The 23,046-nt window shown below is 62.3% G+C and overlaps 4 protein-coding genes across 8 annotated transcripts; all 4 read right to left on the bottom strand.

Moving 5' to 3' along the window:
* Positions 1-251: 251 nt before the first annotated feature.
* On the bottom strand, positions 252-4,929 carry LOC138385401 (double C2-like domain-containing protein gamma). 3 transcript variants are annotated; one of them, XM_069471749.1, is made up of 11 exons: positions 4,025-4,929; positions 3,524-3,888; positions 3,306-3,385; positions 3,159-3,230; positions 2,841-2,950; positions 2,630-2,765; positions 2,447-2,500; positions 1,049-1,197; positions 869-950; positions 638-734; positions 252-564 (listed from the first exon to the last, which is right to left on the bottom strand). In XM_069471749.1, the coding sequence occupies exons 1-11, from the start codon at positions 4,192-4,194 to the stop codon at positions 434-436; spliced, it is 1,446 nt and encodes a 481-aa protein (XP_069327850.1). In that variant the 5' UTR covers positions 4,195-4,929; the 3' UTR covers positions 252-433. The 3 variants fall into 3 exon arrangements, with proteins under 3 accessions (XP_069327850.1, XP_069327849.1, XP_069327851.1); XM_069471748.1 differs by having other exon boundaries at positions 3,159-3,385; XM_069471750.1 differs by lacking the exons at positions 252-564; positions 638-734; positions 869-950; positions 1,049-1,197 and adding an exon at positions 1,205-1,387 and having other exon boundaries at positions 3,159-3,385.
* Positions 4,930-5,068: 139 nt separating this feature from the next.
* Positions 5,069-7,199, bottom strand: NUDT8 (nudix hydrolase 8). The gene is made up of 4 exons (XM_069471751.1): positions 6,940-7,199; positions 6,131-6,263; positions 5,687-5,764; positions 5,069-5,591 (listed from the first exon to the last, which is right to left on the bottom strand). The coding sequence occupies exons 1-4, from the start codon at positions 7,131-7,133 to the stop codon at positions 5,361-5,363; spliced, it is 636 nt and encodes a 211-aa protein (XP_069327852.1). The 5' UTR covers positions 7,134-7,199; the 3' UTR covers positions 5,069-5,360.
* A 1,250-nt stretch (positions 7,200-8,449) lies between these two features.
* On the bottom strand, positions 8,450-15,064 carry TBX10 (T-box transcription factor 10). Its single transcript, XM_069470308.1, has 8 exons — positions 15,010-15,064; positions 12,199-12,466; positions 12,024-12,125; positions 11,439-11,610; positions 10,077-10,232; positions 9,762-9,829; positions 9,467-9,561; positions 8,450-9,013 (listed from the first exon to the last, which is right to left on the bottom strand). The coding sequence occupies exons 1-8, from the start codon at positions 15,014-15,016 to the stop codon at positions 8,724-8,726; spliced, it is 1,158 nt and encodes a 385-aa protein (XP_069326409.1). The 5' UTR covers positions 15,017-15,064; the 3' UTR covers positions 8,450-8,723.
* A 2,859-nt stretch (positions 15,065-17,923) lies between these two features.
* On the bottom strand, positions 17,924-22,373 carry ACY3 (aminoacylase 3). 3 transcript variants are annotated; one of them, XM_069471745.1, is made up of 7 exons: positions 21,907-22,370; positions 21,409-21,691; positions 20,365-20,560; positions 19,996-20,089; positions 19,710-19,817; positions 19,450-19,559; positions 17,924-18,298 (listed from the first exon to the last, which is right to left on the bottom strand). In XM_069471745.1, exons 1-7 carry the CDS (start codon positions 22,070-22,072, stop codon positions 18,083-18,085), a joined length of 1,173 nt encoding a protein of 390 aa, XP_069327846.1. In that variant the 5' UTR covers positions 22,073-22,370; the 3' UTR covers positions 17,924-18,082. The 3 variants fall into 3 exon arrangements, with proteins under 3 accessions (XP_069327846.1, XP_069327848.1, XP_069327847.1); XM_069471747.1 differs by having other exon boundaries at positions 22,221-22,370; XM_069471746.1 differs by lacking the exon at positions 17,924-18,298 and adding an exon at positions 18,768-19,050 and having other exon boundaries at positions 21,907-22,373.
* Between the last annotated feature and the right edge of the window lie 673 nt (positions 22,374-23,046).

Below are 23,046 nucleotides of genomic sequence, written 5' to 3'. Positions count from 1 at the left end.
CATGGCCGTGCCTTTTGGAGGTCCACACCTTGGCCTTTTGGGGGTCAGTGAGTCAGTCCTAGACCATCCTGAGCAGCGGTCCCTCAGTGGAGGATTCAGGGTGGGGTGGGGGACTGGGAGGGCTGGGCCTGGTCCCTGTGGCCTGAGGTCACATCTGGGCCCAGTGCAGCACGGGCCCCTAGAGGGTGGGAGGGAGAGAATGGGGCCCAGTCTGGCCGTGGCCAGAGAAGAGACAGGCTCTCGTCTGGCTTGAAGGACATGTTTATTTAAGCTTCATGATTTGGGGTGGGGTGAATGTGAAAGAGGGGAGACAGGAAACACCCGTTTGGCTAGGGGCTGGGCACAGTGGGTGAAGCAGCCCCAGGCTGTACCAGCTCTGTGGGGACAGTTTGGGCAGCTGTGGGGGAGGGGCAGCAAGCAGGGCCTGGCCAGGCTAGTCGCTAAGCTGGAGGGGCTCGCCGTCCAGCGGGTGCCACAGCTCCAGCCGGCAGTCGCTGTGGCCCAGGCACTCGCGCCAGTGTCGCAGGCGTTCCCCACTGGCGCGGCTGCCCAGCTGCACCCCGCCTGCCATGGGGGTAGGTCAGGAGCTACCAGGAGCCCACTGGGCTCCCACCCTAGCTCCCTGCATTCCACTCACCGATGAAGTCGTTGGCTGTGCCCAGGTCGTAGTCCCACACAGACACCAGCAGTGTCTTCTGGGCCAGCTCCTCCCGTGGGCCTGCGTAGAAGAATTCCTGCAGGGAAAGGGGCAGAGGAGCAGGAAGGAGGAGGCTTGGGGTCCCCCACAGCTTAGGAAACAGACGCAGGCAGGAGGAGGCTCAGCAAGTCAAGGCTAGGGCTGGCTGGGACCTGCCTGGCCCTGGCTCACCTCGTTGAACTCAGGGTTCAGGGTCTTCTTCCGAACGCTGGTCTTATATTTGGATTTCTTCCCCACGTTTGGATGCAGGAAACTGATTGGGATGGATGGGTGCATTAGGTGTGGCCCCAGAGAGGCAAGGAACTGCCACCTTGGCCTACTGCCTGCCCGGCCACCCCTGCTCACACTCACAGGCGGACGAAGGGATCTGAGTAGCCGTTGGCATCCATGGGGGCCAGGTGGGCGCAGCGCAGCACACCCACCAGCAGGCCACCCCGCTGAGAGCTATAGCACAGCGACAGCAGGATGCGCCCGCGTTCCTCACCAGCCACCTCTACCTCCTGCGGATGTAGGCTGTGGTCAGCCCCCAGCCAGCCCGAGCCCACCCCCACCAGTGTCCAGGCTCCAGATGGCAAAGATCAACTTGGCTGCAGTGAAATCAGGGGCTGATGATTTAACTTCCCGATATAGCCCCTGGCCTGGCACCGTGGAAGGGATCTTCCCTCGTGGGTCAGCTGGACCCTCCAGGACCTGAGAAGGGGAGGGGCTTGCTCAGGCCATGTGACTGGTCAGTTCAGCATGTCTTTGTCGTGAAGGGGAAAGGAACTGATGGTCTTCAACAGGCCAGGAGCTTCCTAAGTGGCCTCCCATCAAGTGCCATAACCACCCCTGCAGGACAAGCCTTACCATGGAAGCAGCTCTGGGAGGCCATTCTCCACCCAGGGATAAACAGGTCTGTTCAACCTCAAAGCCCAAATCTGGTCTGGGGACCAGATTTGAAATGTCTTTTGCCACACTCTGGGCCCCAGGTGCCCCCAAACAATTCAGGGAGGAGGCCAGGAAAAAATGTGCTTCCTCCCACCTTTAGTGTAGAATCCAATTTGCAGAGAGCCCAGGCACCCTGCCCACAGTCAGTTCTCAGGAACACAGGTGCGCTCTGAGCCCCCGCCACGTGCCGTGGTGCCGTTGTGCATGGGGTCTAGGACAGGAGGTGGGCATTGCAGGGTGCTCAGGGGTGTCTGCTGGGCAAAGTGGCCTGCCTATGCCACCTCAGTGGGGCCTCCTCCTACCTGGGCTTAGCTGATAGGCAGCTGCAGCAACCTGTGGCTCCACTAGGGGGCAGGGTGCCTGGCCCTTCATTCAGAGAGGAGCAGGTGGGGGGCCCTGCCCTCAGCCCGCAGGTGCCCCTCTCCCACTGGGCCACAGGGGGTCTGGCGAGGTCTTTGGTCTCCGGTGGTGGCACCCACACTGATCCCGGGGCAGACCTCGCAGCCAGGGAGCCCCATCCCATCTGTCCTCTCTTTGACCTTGCCCAGCCTTCCCACCTTGGGCCTCGGACAAACACCACCAATTTCAGCCTCTGTCTCAAGGTTGCTCGAGTCTCAGCCCTGGCAAGGGAGTCACCCTCCCTCTGCCCAGCCATCGGGGGCCTGGCTGTTCCCCTGGCCTATGAGAGAGGTGGCCTCAAGTTCCTCCAAGTCCTCCTGGACCAGGACCCTGCCCAGCCACCTATGCCCCGGCCTGATCCACTTCAGCCTGTGACGCCCCAGGCCTGCCCCCATCCCTGCTCAGCCCAGCAGTTCTACCCACCTCCTCATACAGGGACATGCCACGGGCTGTGTCCAGGCTCTTGGGTCTCTTGGTCTGAAAGAGCAGAAGGCCCGGTCACCTTGGCCAGGCGCTGCCCAGACCCCTCTCCGGCTCCTCCCCTCCCCAGCACCCCCCTCAGGGTTCCTGGTCCCTGCAGCCCCACTGTGCCCCAGCCCCACTCACCAGCCTCCGCTTCTCCAGACAGATGTCAAAGCTCCTGGCTTGGTTGGGCACCAGCTTCCTCAGGGGCACCCGCAGCTCCCCCAGGGGAGGCACCCGCCGCCGTCGCCGCAGCCGTGGGTCCTCACACACACACAGCCTGGTGGTCACCCAGGTCAGACCTGGCTGGGCAAGCCCCATCCCCCTGCCCCACCTCTTGGTGGCCCATCCTCACCGCAGGGTCTTGCGTGCGGCATCCTGGGGGGTGAAGCCGTGATAGGTGAGTGTCTCTTCCCAGACAGGTCCCCTCGTGCCCCGAACGGTGCGTGTCCGAAGCTGGCTGGCCTGGGGACCAGGCAGGGGGGTCAGAGGCTCCTAGGGCTCAGACACCCACCCTGCTCCCCCTGCCCTGCCTCCCTGATAGGGCCTCCATTTGCACATCCTGGCCACTGGGACCCAGGCTTTGGCGGAGGGGACAAGCAGGGCCAGGAGGCTGCTCCAGGCTGGGCATGCCGCCGAAGGGCAGCAATGGGGGCCTAGGGCTTGCCCTCACCTTGCTGGCCCCTGGCAGCAGATTGGCTTTGACATAGGTGTCCACAGAGCCCGAGGCCGGTGGCTTGAGGCCCTGGAGACAGACAGTGGATGTGGGATGGCCTTTGGTCCAGCCCTCTGTGCCAGGGACCCCCGCCCCCATCCTCACCTTGGCACGATGAGCCGTGCAGTGCAGGGCGCTGTTGTCCGCATCAAAAAGAAGCGTGAACTCCAGGGTGCCCAGGGCAGCTAAGGCCAGGTGGCAGGCGGGGTCACCTCCTGCCTCAGTTCAACCTGCCCCCTCCTGCCTTGCCCCACCACAGCTGGATGCCAGGGATGCCCTGGCCCAGTCCTGGCTGGGTCACCCCTGTCCTTGCCCCCACTCACTGCTGTCGTCCGAGTCCCCCTCTGGCTCCAGGTCAGGCTGCAGCTGGGGTGTGGAGCAGATGGCGGCGGCTGCTGTGGCGCGAAGATTCGGGGTGCGCAGGGCATGCTCGGCAAAGGGGTAGAAGTGCGGGAAGTAGTCGGAAATGAGGTGGATGGGCCGGATGGGGCCTGGGCTCACATCAATGGCCATGTGCTCCTGCATGCTGACCCGAGGAGGCCGCCGCCCGCCCGCTGCCACTGTGCCCGCCATGGGGGCCTGGGCATGGGACAGGGGCTCAGAGATATGCACCGGGACTCGCAATGGGGGCGGCACGCCCGGTCTCTGAGCCAGGGCCAAGAGGCATCGCTGATTGCACCCAGGGGACCTGAGGACAGAGGGCAAGGTCAAGGGGCAGGGTGGGGGGGGTCCAGCCCTGAGCACTGGAGCAGGGCTTGGGGGGGTCGAGGCAGGTTTGGGAGGGGACCCGGTGTGTCCGGGGTCAGCCCAGCTGGGCTCCTTACCCTCTGAGAGCTACCGTGCCAGCCTGGGTGGCTGCGGAGGCTGCGGTGGTGCTGGAGTGCGCCTGGGCAGCAGAGCCAGTGACTAAGGTAACGTGTGAGGAGTGAGCCCTCCCGGGGCCCTTGCCCAGTGCTGGACTTGGCCTCCCTCCTTCCCCTGCCCCTTCACACATTGTCACAGGGAGTTATTTTTACCACCCTCATGTGGCCCTGCTCCCAGGTGAGGCTGCATGGCCAGAGGTGACAGAGGGGTGGAGGGGAAGCAATGCAGAGGAAGAGGGGGAAGGTGAGCAGGGCGCGGCCATGGGGAGGGGGCTGTAATCTAGTCCCTGGGCAGAGGCCAGTTTCAGCTTTGAAACCACGTATCAGATCACTTTCATCCCCCCACCGCCCCCTCCTCCCACCCAGAAATAGGAATAAAATCCTAACCCATTGGTGAGGCACGTGCTTTTGTCTCCTCACCAAGGAGTGTCCCCTTGGCACCTCAGGGTGCCCTTGTGTGGTGGCCCCCCCCCCCCACATTGCTCCTCCTGGCTTCCTTGACGGCCAGCGGGCTGGCCGCTCCTGCACACCCGTGTGGTTTCTAGGTCACCAGGCGACTTGGCTGGTTCCAACTGCCCAACATTCCCGCTCTCTTCCCCGAGCTTCCTTCCTGTTCTTTTGTTATTTTTAATTGACAAGTAATAACTGTAGATGTTTATAGGTCACAACGTGATGCTCTGACATGTGGATACACTGCAGACAGGTTAGACCAAGCTAATCAACATAGCCATCACCTCACCCGCTGAACCACTTTTTTATGGTAAGAATGTTTAAAATCTACTCTTTAAGTGACTTTGCAATACACACTATTACTAGCTACGGTGGCCATGCTGTGCAATAGGTCACTAAAGCTTATTCCTCCTGTCTAACTGGAAGTTTGTGCCCACGAGCCACCCCTCCCTTTTCCCCACTCCCAACCCGCCCCCCGGCCTCTGGCAACCACCATTTTACTCTGTTTCTCTAAGTTGAACTTTTTAAGATTCCATGTAAAAGTGACAACATGTGGTATTTGTCTTTCTGTGCCTGGTTTATTTCACTTAGCATAATATCCATGTTGATCCATGTTGTCACAAACGACAGAATTTCCTTCTTTCAGAGGCTGTATAGTACTCCACTGTGTGTGTCCACCACATTTTCTCTATCCTCTCATCTGATGACGGGCACTCAGGCTGCCTCCATCTCTTGGCTACTGTGAGTAATGCTGCAGTGAGCACGAGCGCGCAGGCCTTTATTCAATCCTAGAGTGGAGCCGGCCCAGCAGGGTGGAGGCAGAGGCTGGGCTGCTTAGGGGCAGCCCTCAGCCTTTCCGCAGCTCGGCGGGGATGGCCATGCGGGGCTGGTAGGTGCCAGGTGCCAGCAGCTGCAGGGTGAGCTCGGTGATGATAGCCGTGAGCCCCCAGACCCGGTGTGGTCCATGCAGGAAGACAGGGAGCGTGTAGCTGAAGTGGCCGCCCCGGCAGAAGTGAGTGTAGCCCTGATTCTGTGTCTGCAACAGGTGGGCCACGGGCAGCACAAACACCTCATCCACCTGTGGGCAGGAGGCAGAGAGAAGGTAGCCAAAGGATGGCCGCTGCTGCCTCCCACCATGGGACAGTCTGGGCCCCATACTGTACCCCCACTCACCTCCTCAGGGTTGGGCCTGAGGCTCCGGAGATCCAGTGGGCCCACACCAGCAAGCACTGGCACCACGGTGGCCTTTTGCTGGGAGGGGGGCAAGCAGTCAGGGAGGCACAGAATCTAAAATCTCTCATTTGTCATTCTAGCCCCAGCTCAATCCCTGCCCACCTCATGAAGCCTTCCCCAACCCTCATCCAGCAAACTGAGCAGAGCTGGCTCACCCCTTCACCCTGGGCCATGTCCATCTCAAGACCACAGCCTCCTCTGTCCCCTCCCCCAGGGGGCATGGGGATGGTACAAGTGACTGCCAGGCGTGTACCTGGCACTCCTCCGCACTTTTTGCCTGTGGGAGTCCATGACCCCTTTCCTTGACCCTTGGGTCTGGGATCAGCCCAGGCAAGCACAGAGTGAGTGAATGGGGTGGGGTGGCCTCAGGGCCAGGTGGCTCACCGTGTCATACACAGGCCTCAGCGTGCCCCACACCTGCTCCTCAGGCACGGCCAAGCCCAGCTCCTCCCGGGTCTCCCGCAGGGCTGTGTGCACCACATCCGGGTCAGCTGCCTCGCACTTGCCGCCTGGGAAACTGAACAGGCACAGGGAGTCTGGTCCTTGGGCTTGTGAGGCCACCCCTTGGTGGAGTAGGGGTGTCAGTAGTGGCAGGGGCCAGTGACCCACCTAAGCATCCTCTGCCTCTGCCCCTAGTTTGTTGTGAGGCCTGGGCAAGCCACATGATCCCTGGAGGCCAGTTTACCGCACTGAGCGATGGGGTAAGGGACAGAGGCCCTGGGCAGCACAGGATAGGAGGGTCAGGCAGCAGGGACAGGAAGATCCTGGAGCTCAGGCACCCAAATTTTGCCTATGGTGGCCCCAGCGGCGCTGATATTGACCCCAGGGTGTCCTTGATTCCCGCCGGGGCAGGGCCAGGGCCGGAGGTCACCTGGCCCGCCCCGCGTGCGTCCTCGGCTCCGGCCCGACTCTGTCCACACTCAGGCAGGGGCCGAGTCCTGCCTTCTTAGAGAGGGGACACCTTTCCGAGGAGTCCCGGCCCGAGGTGGTGCCCGCCAGGACGCGCCTTGAGGGGCGTGGAGGGAAACGGGTCCGACGCCTCGCCGCAGCCCGAGAGCGATAGGGTCTCCCCAGGCCTATTTTGTAGAGGCGGAAACTGAGGCTCGGAGAGGCGGGGCGCCTCGCCCAGGGTCCCTGCCGTCTCCGGGGTTCGGCGTCCTCCGGCTGAAGGACGGAGTTCACGGTCGCTGTACCTGACGTCCCCCTTGTGCCTCCCGGCCAGGCGGCTGGACCGCAGCGTGTAGAGCAGCGCGGGGACCCCGCGCACGGAGCAGAGCGGCACGAGCACCGCGGCTGACGCGGGCCGCGCGCGGAGCCGGGCCGTGGCCCCCGCCAGCAGCTGCCGGCAGCGCCGCTCGCCCTCCGCCGACAGGCAGTCGGGCGGCATGTCCGCGACACCGCGGGCGCCCAACGGCCAGGAAGGGGAGGGGCAGCGCGCTCGCCCCCGCGGCCTCGGGGACCTGGGCGGGCCGAGGGCCGAGCCTGCCCGGCAGGACACGCCCCGTGGGCGGGGTCCGCTTGAAGCGGGGTTCCGGGGGGACGGAAAGCGGCCCTCGGGAGAGAGGGCGGGGGGCGCCTGCGCGGGAGCCAGAGCCAGCGTTACTGTGAGATGGCCGTGGGGCGGGGGACACCTTGGAAGCAATCGAGGAGTCTGGGGCTTGTCCTGGGGGACCCGGACCAGAGCTTTAGCTCCTTGGGACGCCCGAGAGGTGCAGACCGGGGGCGTGGCCGGAAGGGGCGTGCGCGAAAGGGGCGTGCCCAGCGGGCTGGGTTTCCGGCGGGGGCGGGGCCTGTTGGGAAGGTGGTTGGAGCCGAGCGGGCGAATGTGTCCCCGGGCTCGGGCGGCGAAGCGCCTGGTGACCCGACTCTGCCGTTCTGACCACCGGGTTCGGGCACTGCGGTGTTTGGCTGTTGACGCCCCACCGGGCGCCCATCCTCCTCCCGCCCGCGTCAGTCCCTTCCCTGAGGGGCTCACAGGAATTGCTTCAGGACGTGCAGAGTCGGGGTCCCACCGGCGCGCCCCCTCCTGAAGGCCGAGGTCGGGTCCGGTCCGCGAGAGGATGCAGGGCCCGGCCCTCCTTCCGCGCCCTCTCTCCTGGTTCCGCTGGGTGGCGCGCGTCGCCCCCGTCTTGTCCTCTGGCAGGCTCCATCGGACCGACTCCAGCCCCAGGCCTTTGGCCTCCTTTTCCGCGGTCCAGAGCTCTTCTCCCCTCCTCCCTCAAATCATGATCAGATTCCCAAGTCCCTCCCCTCCCCGTCCCTGCGTTGGCCCCTGTGGTCACGGCTTATCGTGGTTCTGCACCCCTCTGTGGACCCTGGCCATTCAGGATCAGATGACTCAGCCTTGCACACAACACTAAAATATGGCAGCTTCGCTGTGTGATTTTGAACAGGTCCTGTGCCTCTCTGTGCAGCAGTTTTGGTCCTCATCTGGACACACAAAGCAGGGAGCAGGACCCCAGTCCCCTTCACAGGTTAAATGCAGCCCTGCCACACGGCTAATGTCATTACCTTTTACTATCACGTGCGCTCACAGGGATATGGACAGCACCGGACAGAGCTTTGAGATGCCTACAGGGCTGATGGGACTGTCTCGGGTCTGGAGTTCCTGAGGCCGCCCCCTGACCCCTGAGGACAGAAGCGCTCTGACCACTCATGCCAAATGGTTTAATGTGTAGGGAAGTAAAGCAGAGTTTGGGGGAATCACCCCCAAGGCAGGAGGGCACAGCATTAATGGTTTCTGGGGTTGGGGTGTAGGAGGCCTGGTTCCAAGCTTGGCATCGTCCCAGCCTTGCTGTGACTCTGGGCGGGTGCCTCCCTCTCTGGGTTTCCACCTACCCTGTTTTCCTTGGGAGAGGAGGGTCCACTGGGAAGAGGTGGGGGGGGTGTCTCTGCAGAGGTGGGGCTGAAGTAGGTGGGGCAGAGGCCAATTCACACATGGGTCCAGGGTAGGATGGCTTCCACAGGGCTTCCACCATCACCCAGAGTCCTGGCCAGGCCCCAGGCACACAGTGGTGGGGGCCAGGAGCCCCAGCCCAGCTGGGAAGGGCAGGCCTCCTTCTTCCCTGTTAGCCTGGATGCTGGGGAGGGGGTATGGTGCCGGTCGGGCCCTTGGGGTGCCCAGGTGTCTTGGGGCTCCAGGGTATAGGTCCTGGTAGGTAAGGGGCCTGTAGGTAGCTGGGGCCAGCAGGGCATCAGGTGGGGGCAGCAGCTGATGGTGGAGCTGGGCAGGGGTCCTGGAGGTAGAGGCTGAAGCCCTGTTGGGGCCTGACGAGGGAAATGGTCTGAGTGGACCCCAGGCCGCCCCTCACATTCTGAGCCCCCATCCCAGACCTGCCCTGTCCCCTTCCCTGCTCCTCCTGCCCCAAGCTGTCTACTTCCCAGCCTTTGCCCTTGTCTCCCTCTGCCTTACCCACTTTCTCCCTCTGTCCAAACCCTTCCTAGTCACCCAAGGCCCAGCTAGGGAGCCATCTCCTCCAGGAAGCCCTCCTGGCACCGCCTATTTCTGCTCTCAGCACCTTGTCTCTACCCTGTTCTCTCTGCTCTGGGCCCCATGTTGTCTTAGGAATCTCTGCCTCCCCCTCTGTGTCCACACAGGTAGCCAGTGGGTTTGCTGAGCTCGCTGAAGGCCCTTCCTGGATGCTCTGTGGCCCTATCCCCTTGCTTCCTGCCCACAGTGCGGGCCTTAGTCCCACCACATCTGCAGACCTGGGGCCTTACCCTTCTCCTTCTCTGGGGCGCCCTTCAGGAGACAGGGACTGAGGCTGCTGCGACTCCGGGCTGGGACACCAAGCAGGGGCCGCGGGGCTACAGGCCTGCAAATGGGCCGATCAGGAATGGGATGGGGCCCAAGGGGAGAACCCAGGCCAGGGATCATGGGCAGAGCCAGATGGTGGGCCATACAGGTCAGAGGGCATGACCCTGACACAAGGGTCAGGAGCTGGGGCCTCAGGAGATGCCCGGGGACGGGGGCCGGAGAGGGCAGCTGGGCAGCACGTCAGGGGCCAGACAGTACCAGGAGTCCAGGTCACTCTCTCGAAAGCCTTTGGCAAAAGGGTTGCTGGCGATTTTCAGCTGGGTGATCTACAGAGGAGAAAGTGCCGTTATGGGTTGGCTCTGAGCCAGGCTCAGCCACCATGTCCTCCCGGGACCCCCCAGTCGGGAGGCCCTGGAGCCCAGGCCCTTGGCCCAGGAACTGTGGAGCCGCTGGGTGGGCAGGCAGGGGAATGACCGTGGGCAGATGCCGGGGCAGAGAGGAGAGGCCCCGCCGCTGTCTCCACCCCATGACGTGGGCTGGCAGCTGGTGCGTCACGAGCTGGGGCCGACCCACCCGGTGGTTCTGATACGCAGTCACAGCTGTGAACTGTGTCTCGGTGAAGATGAAGGACTTGAAGTTCTCCTGGGCGTAGCGCTCACTGTCCTTGCGTGGGTCCACGAAGACCACATGGAAACGGGGCTGGTAGCGGTGCATGGAGTTGAGAATGATCTGTGGGGGGCACGGGGCGGGTGTGCAGGGCGCGGCGGCGGCAGCAGGCTCTCTGGGGCCGCAGCCTTTCTCTCCCGGCAGAGGCTGCCCTGGGCCTGCCACCCTCTTCCTTTCATGGCAGTGCGGGACCCGGACTTGGGAGGCTGCAGTTCTGTGTCCAAGGCCCCTCTGTGTTTGAGCATCCTTGCCGCTTCGCCTTCTCTCACACCCCCACCCCAACTGTCAGCTTTCCCTTTGGAACTATCCAGAATCGGACTACCTCTGCCACCCTGCTGTCTCCAGTGGCCAGCCAGCCACTGTCCTCTGTCACCTGATTTCCTCGGCCGCCTCCTGGCTGGCCTCCCTGCCTCCACCTTGCCCCTCTGTGCCTGCTCCACACAGCTGCCCAGCAGGCTGTACCAGGTAGCCCCTGCTCTGGACCCTCCCGTGGCTCCCGGCTGCATGGTTAAAGCCAGAGTCCTCGCCACCGCCACTGGCCCTGCACCATCAGCCCGGCCATCTCCGGGTGCTCTGCCCCCAGCCCACTGCCCCTCCTCGCTCCACAGCAGCCACACAAGGCTCCTAGCAGCTCCCCTAACTGGCCCAACATTCTCTGGCCTTGGGGACTTTGCACTTGCTGTCCCCTCTGGCTGGAATGGCTCCCCCTCTGACATACATAGGCTCCCCCACACACAGGTCTGTTCAGATGTCACCTCATCAGCTTCCTAAGCTCCCTGAAAGGAACAGCCACCCTCTGTCTCGCCCCCTTCCCTACTTCCTTTTTCTCTTTGGCATCTGTCACCATCTGAGACCTAGTATACAGCGTCTTTCTGGGTTCTGGGCTTACCATCTGCCCCTACCCGGGATGTGAACCCTGGGAGGGCAGGGATCTTTGACCAGTGTCAAGAGCGCTGTGTTCTGGCACCTACAACGGGCCTGGCCCATGCTGGGCATTCCATACATTGTCTTCCCTCTCCTCGGGGAGGACAATATCTGCTGGAACATTCCCCCCACCCACTCTCCCACCGGCTGGACAGCCCTCTCTGTGTCCAGCTCCAGCCAAGTGAGCTTGGCCCCAGCCTTGGCCATGAGCAGAGGGCAGAGGTGCCGAGCACCGAGGCCGCTGGGCACCGCGGCCCGGCCCGCCCTGGCTCCAGGCTTCCTCACAATCAGGCCCCAGCGCTCCTGGCCTGGCCCAGCCCCTCCCCACTGCGGCCCGGGCCTCACGTGGCCGTTGTCATCCAGCAGGTTGTTGGTCAGTTTGAGCTTGTCGAAGGACACGATCTGGCGCATCCACTGGGCACCCTTGGCTGGTGAGTCGGGGTGGAAGTGCACGCGGCCGGGCGTGGCCGGGTCCGCCTTGCCTGCCACCAGCCAGGCCGAGCTGTGGAAGGCGTACCTGGGGAGCAGAGCGAGGTGGAAAGGGGTACCGGCCTGGAGCCAAGCCTGAGCAAGATGGGGGTGAAGGGGCCATCGCTGACTCCACCACTGTCCCCCTGGCCTGGTGGACGTCACGTAGATGAGGAACTAGAGGCTCAGAGAATACTGTCGGGCCCTGTGATCCCAGTGGCTGCATCTGGCCAGTGGGCGTGAGGGTGATCCCTGCTTCCCCGGCTGGACCACCCCACCCGCCCAGACAGCCCATGTGAGGCTGTGGGCTGCCCTGAGCTGGGCTCCCTCCTGTCATCAGGCTATGGCGCCGGGCCGGCCATCCCTGGCATTGCTCAGCCGGGTACGGCCTGGAGCACAGCAGGGTCTGATTCCTGGGCTCCGCACCTGGAGTCTGAGCCTGCTGCCCCGCCGGTGCCTGACCTGTATCTCTTGTCGTCGAGCGGGATGAAGTCCATGAGCAGGACATAGTCGGCCAGCGTGTCCATGCCTAGGATCTTCACCTGGAAGGTGGGGAACATCCTCCTGCGGGAGGGGGGCGCTCAGCCTCCCGGACACAGCCCCAGCCCTGGCCCCTCCCTGTTCCCGCTGCTCACACCTGCCCGCCTTGGTGACAATCATTTCTGTGCCCAGCTGGTTGAACTCCTCCCACAGAGGCCTCATCTCCAGCTGAACCGTCACATTGGACACACGTGGGTTCTTGGGGCCCTGCCCAGCGGGCTCAGTCACGGCATGGGCCCCAGTGGAGCTGGCACAAGGGCCTGATGGGAACGGCGTCCCCGGTGAGGGCTCCCAGCTGCGGCTGGTCATGGGTAGGGTGCAGGTGTCTGAGGGTGCAAGGACGCCAAGGCCGGCAGACAGGAAGGCTGGGGAGAGATGACAAAAGTGTGGGCCCCTGACCACCTCATCCACCCCTACTCATCATCCAGCCAGCTCTTGTCCTTCAGGCTGCCCTCCCCCAATGCCTCCTCCTCCAGGAAGCCCTCCCTGACTGCCAGCCCTGTGTTCCGGTAGTACCCCAGCCCTCAGCATTACTCCATGAGGCAAATACTCGCTTAAAGTCTTTTTCCCAGCAAGTTCCTTGAGGGTGGAGACAGGGCCTGCCTTGCTCCCCAGAGAATTTTTGAGCCATCCTGTGGCTGTGTGGCCTGGAGCAAATTGTTTCACCTCCTGGAGCCTCAGTTTCCACATCTGTCACAGGGGTTCCTAATCCCTGCCTCACAGGACCGACGTGAGGATTAGTGACAACACACATGGGGTCAGGTGCACAGTGGGCCTTTCCTAAACGACACTTGCTCTAGATGACACACATGAGATGGAGTGGGCTGGGGGTCCATGGAGACCCTGCTGCCGGTGCGGTTAAGGAGAGCCGAGCTGAGAGGAGGCCCTGCGAACCACAAATCATGCCCCCCGACCTTGAGAACCTGCCCAGACCCTGCCTGCCACTCTCACACCTTGTTCTCTGGTCTCTACTCTTTTCTACAGACCTGTCTTTTGATCCTGGTACAAGCCTTGGCCAAAACTTTTGCCATCCTCTACTCTCTGGTTAAAAAAAAAAAAAAAATCCTAACCACAGTGAGATACCATTTTTCACGGATTAGGACGGCGATTAGAAAGGAAAAGATGCTGGAATCACAGCGTTGGTGAGGACGTGGGAACCGGAGCCCTGTGCATTGCGGGTGGGGTGTAGACGGAGCAGCACCGTGGCAAATAGCACGGTGGTTCCTCAAAGCGCGAGAAATAGAAACATTGTGTGATCCTGCAACTCCACTGCTGGGTCTACACCCAAAAGAATGGAAAGCAGGAACCTAACAGATATTTGTACACCGTGTTCGCAGCGGCATATTCGCAATAGCACAAGGTGGACGCAGCCGTGTCCACCGAGGGGTGACTCGATAGAGCGTGCTGTACACGGACAGTGGAGCAGTATCATTCAGCCTTAAAAGGGAAGGACATTGCGACACATGCTGCCACATGGACGAACCCTGAGGACATTACGCTAAGTGAAACAAGCCAGACACAAGGACAACTGTGTGATTCCGCCAGGTACCCAGGGAGGTCAGATTCAGAGAGAAGACGCTGAATGGTGGCTGCCAGGCGCGGGGGAGGAGGACAGGGAGAGCTGTTTAATGGGGACAGAGTGTCAGTTTCGCAAGATGCCAGAAGTTCTGGAGACGGATGGTGTTGAAGGTTGCACAACCGTGTGAAAGTACTTAATTCACTTAAAAATGGTTAGGATGGTGTATTCTGTGCTGTGTATTAATATATTTTACCACAATTAAAAATTTTTAAATGGAAAAAACTTCTGAAAAACAGAACTATTATTGTATAGCAGCCACATCAGGGGTGGAGGACGTGGAACATGGAAGCCACGGGGGCAGGGGTCGGGGGACAAGGTTTCATTTCCAGCAGTGCCGCCAGCCAGTGGCTGTGGGCGTTTCCATGACTGCAGAAGCGCGGATCCCCTGGCCGGTGCTGGGAGACGGACGGAGGGACACACGGGCGGCGGGAGGAGACCCCTGGGGGCTAGAGCACCTAACGTGCTGCCAGATGGACATGGCTGGCCGGAGCTGGCACTCAGTAGGCGCCTGGTGAGAGGGTGGAGCCCAGGGCCTGTGGCCGTGTCCTAGGCAGCGCTGGGACCCACGTGTGAGAAGTGGCACCTCACTACAGCCCCTGGGACTCTGCAGTCTGGAGCGGGAGGGTCCCTCTGAGAGGGATGAGCCACATCAGGTCTGAGGACCCTAGGGCAGGATGGACAGAAGGGCCGATGTCCCCCACCACCTGTGGCCAGGCTATCAGAGGGACGACTGCCTGTCACTCAGCTGCCCCACTGGGGCAGGTACAACATTGTCCCGGCAGCCAATGCCAGCCCCCAGGGTCCATGGTGATGGGTCCCAAGCGCAGGGGCTTGTGGCTTCACTCGGCCTGGGGGCTTTGTAGGTGGCCGCTAGCTCGGAAGTCTTCTCTGGCCCACCCCTCAGCACTTTCAGGAACTCTGGGCAGGGGCCTGTCCTCTGCTCAGTCCCTCGGGGTGCAGAGATGACAATTCCCCAGAGGCACGGCGTGTCAGGTGTGGAAGGGAGTCAGGGCTTCTAGTCGAGCCCCCCACTCTGATGTTGCAAGGGCTGAGGCCCAGAGAGTGTGCCCACAGGCGCACATCCACACATGGCTGAGGCCCTCATCTCCCAGGAATGGCTTGGTCCCCCATCTCGGCAGCCCCACAATTGCACCTGGGTGGCAGTGAGTCCCTCAGCCCTGCCCTCACGCGATCTGCCGCCTCAGCCTGGGGTGCCCCCGCCCCACCCTCTGCCCAGGGCCTGGGTCAGTGGGGCTTCCTCAGTTCCTGCCCTGCCCCGCCCACCCAGAGGCGTGAGCCCACCTGTAAGGCCACCCCGGCTGCCCGTACCTGCCATGGGAACAGACAGGATGTCCGGCTCCGGGAGAAACGCTGCTCAGCTGGCGCTGGGCTGTGGCTGCCGCAGGACCCCCACTTGCTGGGAGGGTGGCTGCCTTTCCTGGTGTCCTGGTCCACTCAGCACAGCAGGGCAGCCCTGAGGCCTCACGCAGTCCCCAGGCTCTTGGCAGGATTGTCCTTGCCTCCTTGATCACCTTCCATCCACGTCCCCACGTCGTGGTTTTCCCACTTGAGCGGGACACTTGGTCTCCGCAGGTGAGACGATGGCTCTGGCGCGTGCAGGGATCCTTCTCCAAGCCACTGTCAGACTGTGCTGTCCGAGGCCACCAGCTGGGCTTGTCCAGCTCTGGGGCGGGCGCTGCACGGGAGGAGGGCAGGTGGGAAGGTTCTGACGTTGCAAAGCCACTTCTCCTCCCTCCTCATCCTCCCTCCCTCCCTAGCCAAGAGCCCCCAGCCATTCCTGATCAATGGGCCCAGGCATGGGGGTGGGGCCCATCTTGGAGACAGAGACAGCTGGGTGTCCGCAGGGGCTGGGCCCTCGGTGCCTTTGGGACTTTGGGAGGCAGCAGTGGTGGCATCAGATCCAGGGCTAAATGGCAGAGGCAGTGCCCTCCCACCAGGATTCAGACCCCTGACCTGGGGCGGCTGCCGGAGGCACCCAGCGTGAAGCTGTCCAGGACGTCGGAGCAGGAAACACGGGCGGGCGGCAGTGAGTGGTGTCAGAGCGGCCGGAAGCCCGGGTCCTCCTGACAGCTGGGCCCGATGAGCTGTGCAACGACACTGGCAGGTGTCTACAGTCTCTGTGCCTCAGTTTCCTCAACTGGCTTAAGCGCATAATCTCTTCTGCCTGGGATGGCCTAGTCCAGCCCTGCCTGGAGCTGCGGGCGGAAGCTCCGAGGCTGGCCCAGGTCGGAGGTGGGTGTCGGCTCTGCCGGGGGCCTGTCCATTCTCACCAGCCCCGCGAGCACCTTCCCCAGGCTGCCCCGCCGTCCTGGGGCCGGGCATGCAGAGGACGTGCCGATCGCTGGTCAGGAAGGCGTGGGGGTGGGCTCCCCCTCAGCTGCTGCCACCCCTTGGCTGAGAGTGCCCTTGGCCATCTGACCCTTCCCAAATGGCCCTGAGTGGCTCATCTGTCTGGAACACCACAAGTCAGCCCCGTCTGGGAGGGAACACCCCAGGCCGGAGCACCCAGGCATACTTTATAATTTAATACTTTATTTAAAGAAATTTTAAAATTATAGGAGAAACCACAAGGCCAGCTGGGCCACTCCACACCTCCTCCAGAGTCCTGTGCTGGGGACACTGGGTTGGCAGGGGCTCTGATCCCTAAAACGGGGTGTGGGGGCCGAGGGTGGGAGGGGCTGCTTGTCTGAGTGTGGTGCTCGGGGCTCTCCTGGCGCCCCCTGCCAGGGACTGACCTTCTCCTCCCTGCAGCTCTGGGATGCCCGTGGCTCAGTCCCCTACGCCCCAGACTGCAGCCCGCAGAGCTGGCTGAGAGCCCACAGGGAGAGGGTGGGCTGGCCCCAGGGCCTTGCAAAGGGAAGAGGGCCGACCCCTGGCACAGACCCACGCCCAGCTGTGTGGGGAAAGGCTGCCATCAGCTCTGAGGACGAGATGGAGGATCCCAGCAGCCCCGAGGGGCCACCCGGTGAGATGCGGCTGTGCCGCCCTGTCCTGGGACTCCCAGTGTGATGGTTGGGAAGGAAGAGGTGCTGGAGGAGCTTGGGGGATCCGTACCAGCCTTGGTGGTTCCTCCTCAGCCGAGACACCCAGGGGCGGGCCAGCCTGGAGTTCTGTTGGCTCCTGACATGTGTGTGTGTGCGTGTGTGTGTGATGGGAAACACACACATGCACACAAGCACACGGACACGACAACCCACACGCACCCACATGCACTCGGAAGCCTGCAGACCTGTCACCATGGAGGCGCACACACACACAAGCCCCTGTGCACAGGGACTCGCCACACAGACACAGTGGGCACAGCACACACACCCCCGCCCCACGCACAGGCCTGCCCCCTGCACCCCTCCCTGTTGGTCTGCCCTTCCTGCCCCTCATCCATCTTGCCTGCCAGCCCGTCCCTGGTGCCCCATATCCTTCACACCTTCTCATCTCACTGCTCGATACCAGGAGGCCGTGTGGCAGCCATGGCCGCGGGGAAACGGATGGGCCGGGCGGGGGTGTCAGGGTCCAGGGAGGGATGTCTCGAGAGGAGGGGGCTCTGGGCCCCGGCTGTCCAGCCCAAGCCTGCTGGGTTCGGGCAGGTGTGGGCAGTGTGAGGCTGCAGCCCGGCCCTGCCTAGTGTGTCGTGCTGTGAACACCCTGCAGGTGCCTGAGTCAGGTCTGAGGGGACCCCAGCAGGTTCCTCCCCTAATGCCAATGTGGGGCGTCCTGGGGATGGTGGAGACGGTGGACAGGAGCTGCAGCTCCCCAATGAGACCTGCCTCTGCCCCACCCAAGGCAGCTCCTCCCTGCATCTCTGCGCTGGGCAGTCGTCCTGGCTGGGGAGAGCCTTGGCCGGCGGTAGCCCCGAGCCTTGACTCCCCTGAGCCGCCACGGCAGCAGGCGCAACTGCAGACGCCCGCCTGGGCTGTGCACCCGGCCACACACGGATCCCCTCAGCACACCGAGGTCCTGAGGCTCTCAGAAACACATGAATGTGGAAAAATGCACACATACCCCAAAGAACACACGGACAGGCACATGGGTTGGGAGCCTCCTCTGGGTTGTGGCCTCCTCTGAAAGCCCCCCTGCCAGCTCCAAGACAGTCCCCCTCCACACCGCCAGCCCCAGGACGCGCAGCATGTCTAAGGCCGCACTGGCCAGACCTGCCCAGATCCTCTCTTCCTCCATTCGTTCCCCCACAGAGAGGGGCCGTGCAGGACAGGGCACACAGACCACGGACTGTATTATCCACTTTACAGGGTGGGAGACTGACGCCTGCGGTTAGGGGGCCAGGCAGGTGCACAGCATGTGGCAAAAGGGGCCTCTGGGCTTAGAACTGTGCCTGGGGACCCACTGTTCAGATGGGAAGGCTGAGGCTGGGCAGGTGTGGCTTGGGTTAGGGAACCGGGGTGGGGTTGGGGGTCAGTGAGGGCAGGGCGGGCACAGAGAACGTGAGCTTCTCCGCCTGGATGAAGGCAATGCCCTTTTCATAGTAGGCGGCCTCATTAATGAACACGGGGGACACGGTGGACTCCCCTTCATAGAGCACATCCTCGCCGCTGAACATCTGGAAGATGGGAGCACCGGGCTGCAGCGGCTCGAAGTCTCGGTCCTGGGAAGACAGCCAAAGGCCAAGGTTGCTGGGGCCGACCTCTGCCCCGACCCCAGCTCAGCACCCACAAGATCCCCTCACTCAGGGCCTCTGCCCGTCACCCGTCCCCTCCTCCATCCACGTGTTGGGGGCTGGCGAGATACCAGCCTGCTCTGTGTTTAGAGATGGAGACACCAGTCACCTCGGAAAGATGTTTGTCATTGTGGGGTGGAGCCTACGGTTATGGGCGCAGATATCAAAGCCTGGGTTCAAATCTTCGCTAACATGTGACCTTGAGCAGGTCACTTAACCTCTCTGTTTCTCAGCTTTCTCATCTGTAAAATGGGGATGGTAATATTTCCTCCTATCATGCTGAGGCTTCAATTAAATGGGTTAATTGTAATTAAAACAGTATCTGGCATACAGTAAGTACAATATAATACTTTATTTAAATAAATTTTAAAATTATAGGAGAAACCATCCAAAATGACTTATGACTTCACATCAGCAAGGTAGATGGGCAGGGCTGGCTTAAGACCCTCTAGCCCTTAATACTGAAAGGACGGTGGTGCTCCCTCCACCATAATGTCATTACAAGTAAGATAACACCCCCAAATAAAACTGCAGGGAACAAAGGCCACGGGACTGCACGAGACTCTACCCAACAGCGACCTCGTGTGGCAACAAACAGAGCAGCCGCCAGTGGGCTGCCAGTTCTCCCCCAGGTACCAAAGCAGGATTGCCCCATCCTGGAGCATTCAGGAAGGGAAGGCCTGGAGAGAAAGGCACCGGACAATGTGCTGACAGGCACGAGGAGGCTCGTGGAAAATATTGGAAAACAGGGAGAGAGCCCTGTATTTGCACCTCCAAGCGGGTAAACTGGGTCATGACTGGTCCACATCCCTCCCTCGCTCTGCCTTCTGCAGCCAGGGGGAGGCTGCCCTCCACAGGAGCCGCCAGGGGCTGAGTGTGGAGGCTTCAGGGAAAGCAGTGGGGGCAGGGCAGGGGTGGGGGACGGAGCCCAGTTTCCTGTCCCGCTCCTGAACCTGAGATGCTGGTGACCCTGTGGGAGGCTTGGTTCCGCTGGGACTCCGTTTTCCCTGGCATCCCCAGGGCTGTGGCCCCCGAAATCTGTAGCCCCCACCCCCCCACCCCCAGACACACACACACACCTGCAGCTGAGGATGCACGGTGCCTGCCAGGTCCCCGTCCTTGGTGCGTGGGAAGTCCACGGTGCCCGCAATCCTGTAGGCTTCCACCTCAAAGGCAGGAAAGGCCATGCCTGTGCGGGAGGCTGGGTGCGTGAGCCCCTCGCTCCCGCCAGGCTACGTACAGAGTGGGCTGTGGGGCCACGTGAGCCTGGCGCCCTGGCCCCTGAGCCAGGTGGGCTGTTTTCTGGACCTCAGTTTCCCGCAAATCCCCCGGCTCTCACCCTGATTGAAGAGCTCGATGAAGTCCAGAGCTGCGGCCACCAGGGCCCTCATCCGGGAGAAAATGTCGGCCCGCAGCACGCCCTGAGGCTGGGGGCCCAGCTCCAGGCCTGGGGACCCGGAGGGTAGGGGTGAGGCAGGCGCCCAGGACAGTTGCCTGGCCTCAGATGTTAGGGCCCTCCTCAGAGAGGACCCACCCCTGGACCCTGGACCTGCCCCCAGACCCTGGGCCCACCCCCTCCGTCCCCTGGCTCCGCCCACTCCCCCCCCCCCCCCCCGGCGGCCCACCTATTCCATTCTTAGCCACCGAGTGCATGGCGTAGCTCTCCTCCCCCGGCTGCTGGTACAGGAAGACCCGGCAGGACAGCTCCGGGTTCTGCAGCTGAGGGTGGGAGGAGCGTTAGGACCCTAGGCCTACTTGGGAGGGGAAACTGAGGCAGAGTCAGGGAGCATGGAGGAAGCACAGGGCACCACCCGCCTGGCCTGGTCTGTCCTCTGGCTGGGGGCTGGGGTTCTAGAGGGCCTGGAGGACTGGAGCCCAGGGGAAACTAGGCCCAGGGAAAAGGGGCCAAGCAGAGGGGCACCATCCCCTCTGACCCCTTCCCCGCCTCCCTCTCTCTGCCCTCTGGGGGCTGTGTGCTGGGGGGCTGGGGCCACCTGCAGGTGGTGGCACAGGTGCATGGCAAAGACGTTGTGGGCGTTATCGGCGATGAGGCAGGTGCCCACGTTGGCGGTGGTGTTGTGCAGATCAAGGATGAAGTCGAAGGCCTGGCCCGAGGCTTTGGGCCCCAATAACTGGTTTAGCTCTCGGGCTCTTGTCACCTCGTATGGGTCATCTGGGGTGGCCCTCGTACTGTAGGGACAGGAATGGCGGATACAGGTCCCCCACAGTCCCAGTCAGCCGAGTGGTTTAACGGCAGGAGGCCCCGCAGGAAACACTCAGAGCAGAGCAAGGGAAAGCCTGGCTGCGCTCACTGCTGTTTGTGGCCCTCACTGGCTCCCAACTTCCCCATGAAGTCCAAGCCTCTCCCACTCTCACTCCAGCTGCTCTCACTCCAGCCACACTGCCCGAACACCATGCTGGTCTCACCCCCAGGCCTTTGCTCTTCCTGGGCCTTGCACTGGAAACTCCTCACCTCTCTTCACCTGGCTAGCTTTTACTCACCCTTTGGGGATTGGCTGAGACACCACTTCCTCCAGGAAGCCTTCCCTGACTGCTCTTGGCCAGGTTCCATGCTTTGTGTAGCCCCCACCCCTGCATTGAGCCTCCTGGGTTGTGGTTGCTGAGCTCTTCCTCTGTCTCCCCAGCAAGCTGAAGCCAACACCTTGGTCTTGCTCCCCATTCTGTCACCGAACTGATCAGAGCCTGGACTGGAGGTGGGGCTCAGTGAATACCCCTTGGAGGAAGGCATGAACAGCAGCTGGGGGCACAGGACAGGTGAGCAGCCTCTGGGGCTGATCTGAGGGAAGCTCTGGGTCTGGGGAACCCAGAGAAGGGCCTGGCTCAGCCTATGGTCAGGAAGGGCTTTCTGGAGGAGGTGACATTGATCTAGGTTCTCTGAACTGTCAGTTCCAGGGCATCACGAGCAGAGGGGCAGCAGAAGCGAAGGTGGGGGAGTGCCCTGCGAGTGGCTGGAGGGGCAGTTTCTGGTAGGGACTCTGCTGAACTGCCTGGGCCAGCCGGGTGGCGAGGGCTCTCACGTGAGGAAGGTACTGGTGAAGGTGCGGTTGAGGTCACGGTCCATGTAGCGGCGGCAGGCGGCTGCGGCTGCGGGGTTGGCCAGCACGGGCGTGGCAGAGAAGCTGGGTCTCTGCAGGTCCCCCGGGGCCCGCAGCCAGTGCCTGGCCAGGTAGACGCCAGACATCTCATTGCCATGGGTGCCCCCAGTCACAGCCACGCGGCGCAGGGGCTCCCGGGGCACAGGCAGCGAGCACATCCCGGTGCAGGCTGGAGCACCTGGTGGGTGGGCACACCTAGAAGACCCTGGCACAGACACAGGGACCAGTGCTCAGAGCTGGGATGGTGGTGGTGAGCTCCCTGGGGCCTGAGGAGTCCAAGCCACGCAGGGCAGCTGCCTGTCACGAGGTGCGGCGAGATGGTGGTGTCAGCTGCGTCCCACCCGCACCCCCAGCGGCCCAGCTCCAGGGCACCCTCTGGAGGTTTCTCCCACCTAGCACCTGAAGTCCCTCCATTAGCGCCTTCCTCTGAGGGTGAGCGCTGCCCTCCCAGCCTTCCTCTGCGGAGCTGGTGTTCCTGCTCCTTTTGAGAGAAGTTTCTCCCAAGTCGAGAAGAGGGGCCCAGACACTGGGAGATGGATGCACCGGGGCACATCCCCACAGGAAGAGGAATATGCTCCTGCTTCATGGACAGGGACACTGAGGCCCCACATGGGAGTGGAGAGTGTCGCAGGAATTAGCAGTGGAGTGTCTGGTTCCAGGAGACCCCTGCGCCCTCCTGTCCCTCCCACTTGCCCCGCTGAGCTGGCGCAGGGGCCTTATGGAGAGGTGCTTACCTGCGGATTCGGGCCGCCGGGCTGGAGTGTCCAGCTCCTAGACGGGCGGGTATTTATGGGCCCGGAGCTCCCTGGGCAGGAAGCATTCCTGTCGAGTCGGCAGACAGCAGGGACGGGCTGAGGTCCGTCCAGCCAAAGGTCGGAGTGCCGGTGCCCCCGCCCCCGCCTGGCAGCGCCCTACTCTCCACTTGCCGCCGCTGCACCCGTTGAGTCCAGGTCCAGCAGGCAGGCTCCTGTCCTTGCCCTTGGTCCCTCCTCTGGGAATAGGGACAGCCCCGCCTCCAGGGTCCAGGTAGGGCTCCCGCTGCGGAGCTGCATATGGCCTTGGAAAATTATTTGCAGGGATCCTTTAAGGCCTGGCATGAAGACACCCTCCCCCAGAGAGGATTTTCTGGACTGCTGGGTACAGGGGGTTTACGGCATAGGCGTCCAGCCCACGGTGGCCCGGGGCCTGGAGTCTAGCCTGGAGACCCTGGCAGAGCCTCAGGCTGAATCTGCCCAGAGGGGGCACATTCCTTAACGTTACTAGGTAGGCCAGCAGTGGGGTGGTGACTTGGTTTTGGCCACCACCGGCCCAGGCCACTGAAAGTTCCTATTGAGGCATGCACCTCCCAGATGACAAGTCCCCTCCCTCCACCACCTCAGCAATGTCCTTCTGTCTTTGCAGCTCCCGGAAGGGCATGGTCACCCTTTCCTAAGGGTGTGTCCTATGGGGTCCAGTTTTACAGCTTTTTGATACTTTAAGCAAAATTTCAAAATGTTTCATTAAGTATTTTTGGCCATTTTTAGGGACAATATAACTCAAATGACTCAGTTTGCTGTTCTG

The sequence above is a fragment of the Eulemur rufifrons genome, chromosome 6 (genome assembly GCF_041146395.1).
Source record: "Eulemur rufifrons isolate Redbay chromosome 6, OSU_ERuf_1, whole genome shotgun sequence".
In the NCBI taxonomy this organism is placed as follows: Eukaryota; Metazoa; Chordata; class Mammalia; order Primates; family Lemuridae; genus Eulemur; species Eulemur rufifrons.
Note: the sequence above shows the minus strand (reverse complement) of the source record. Positions and strands in the feature narration are given on the sequence as shown.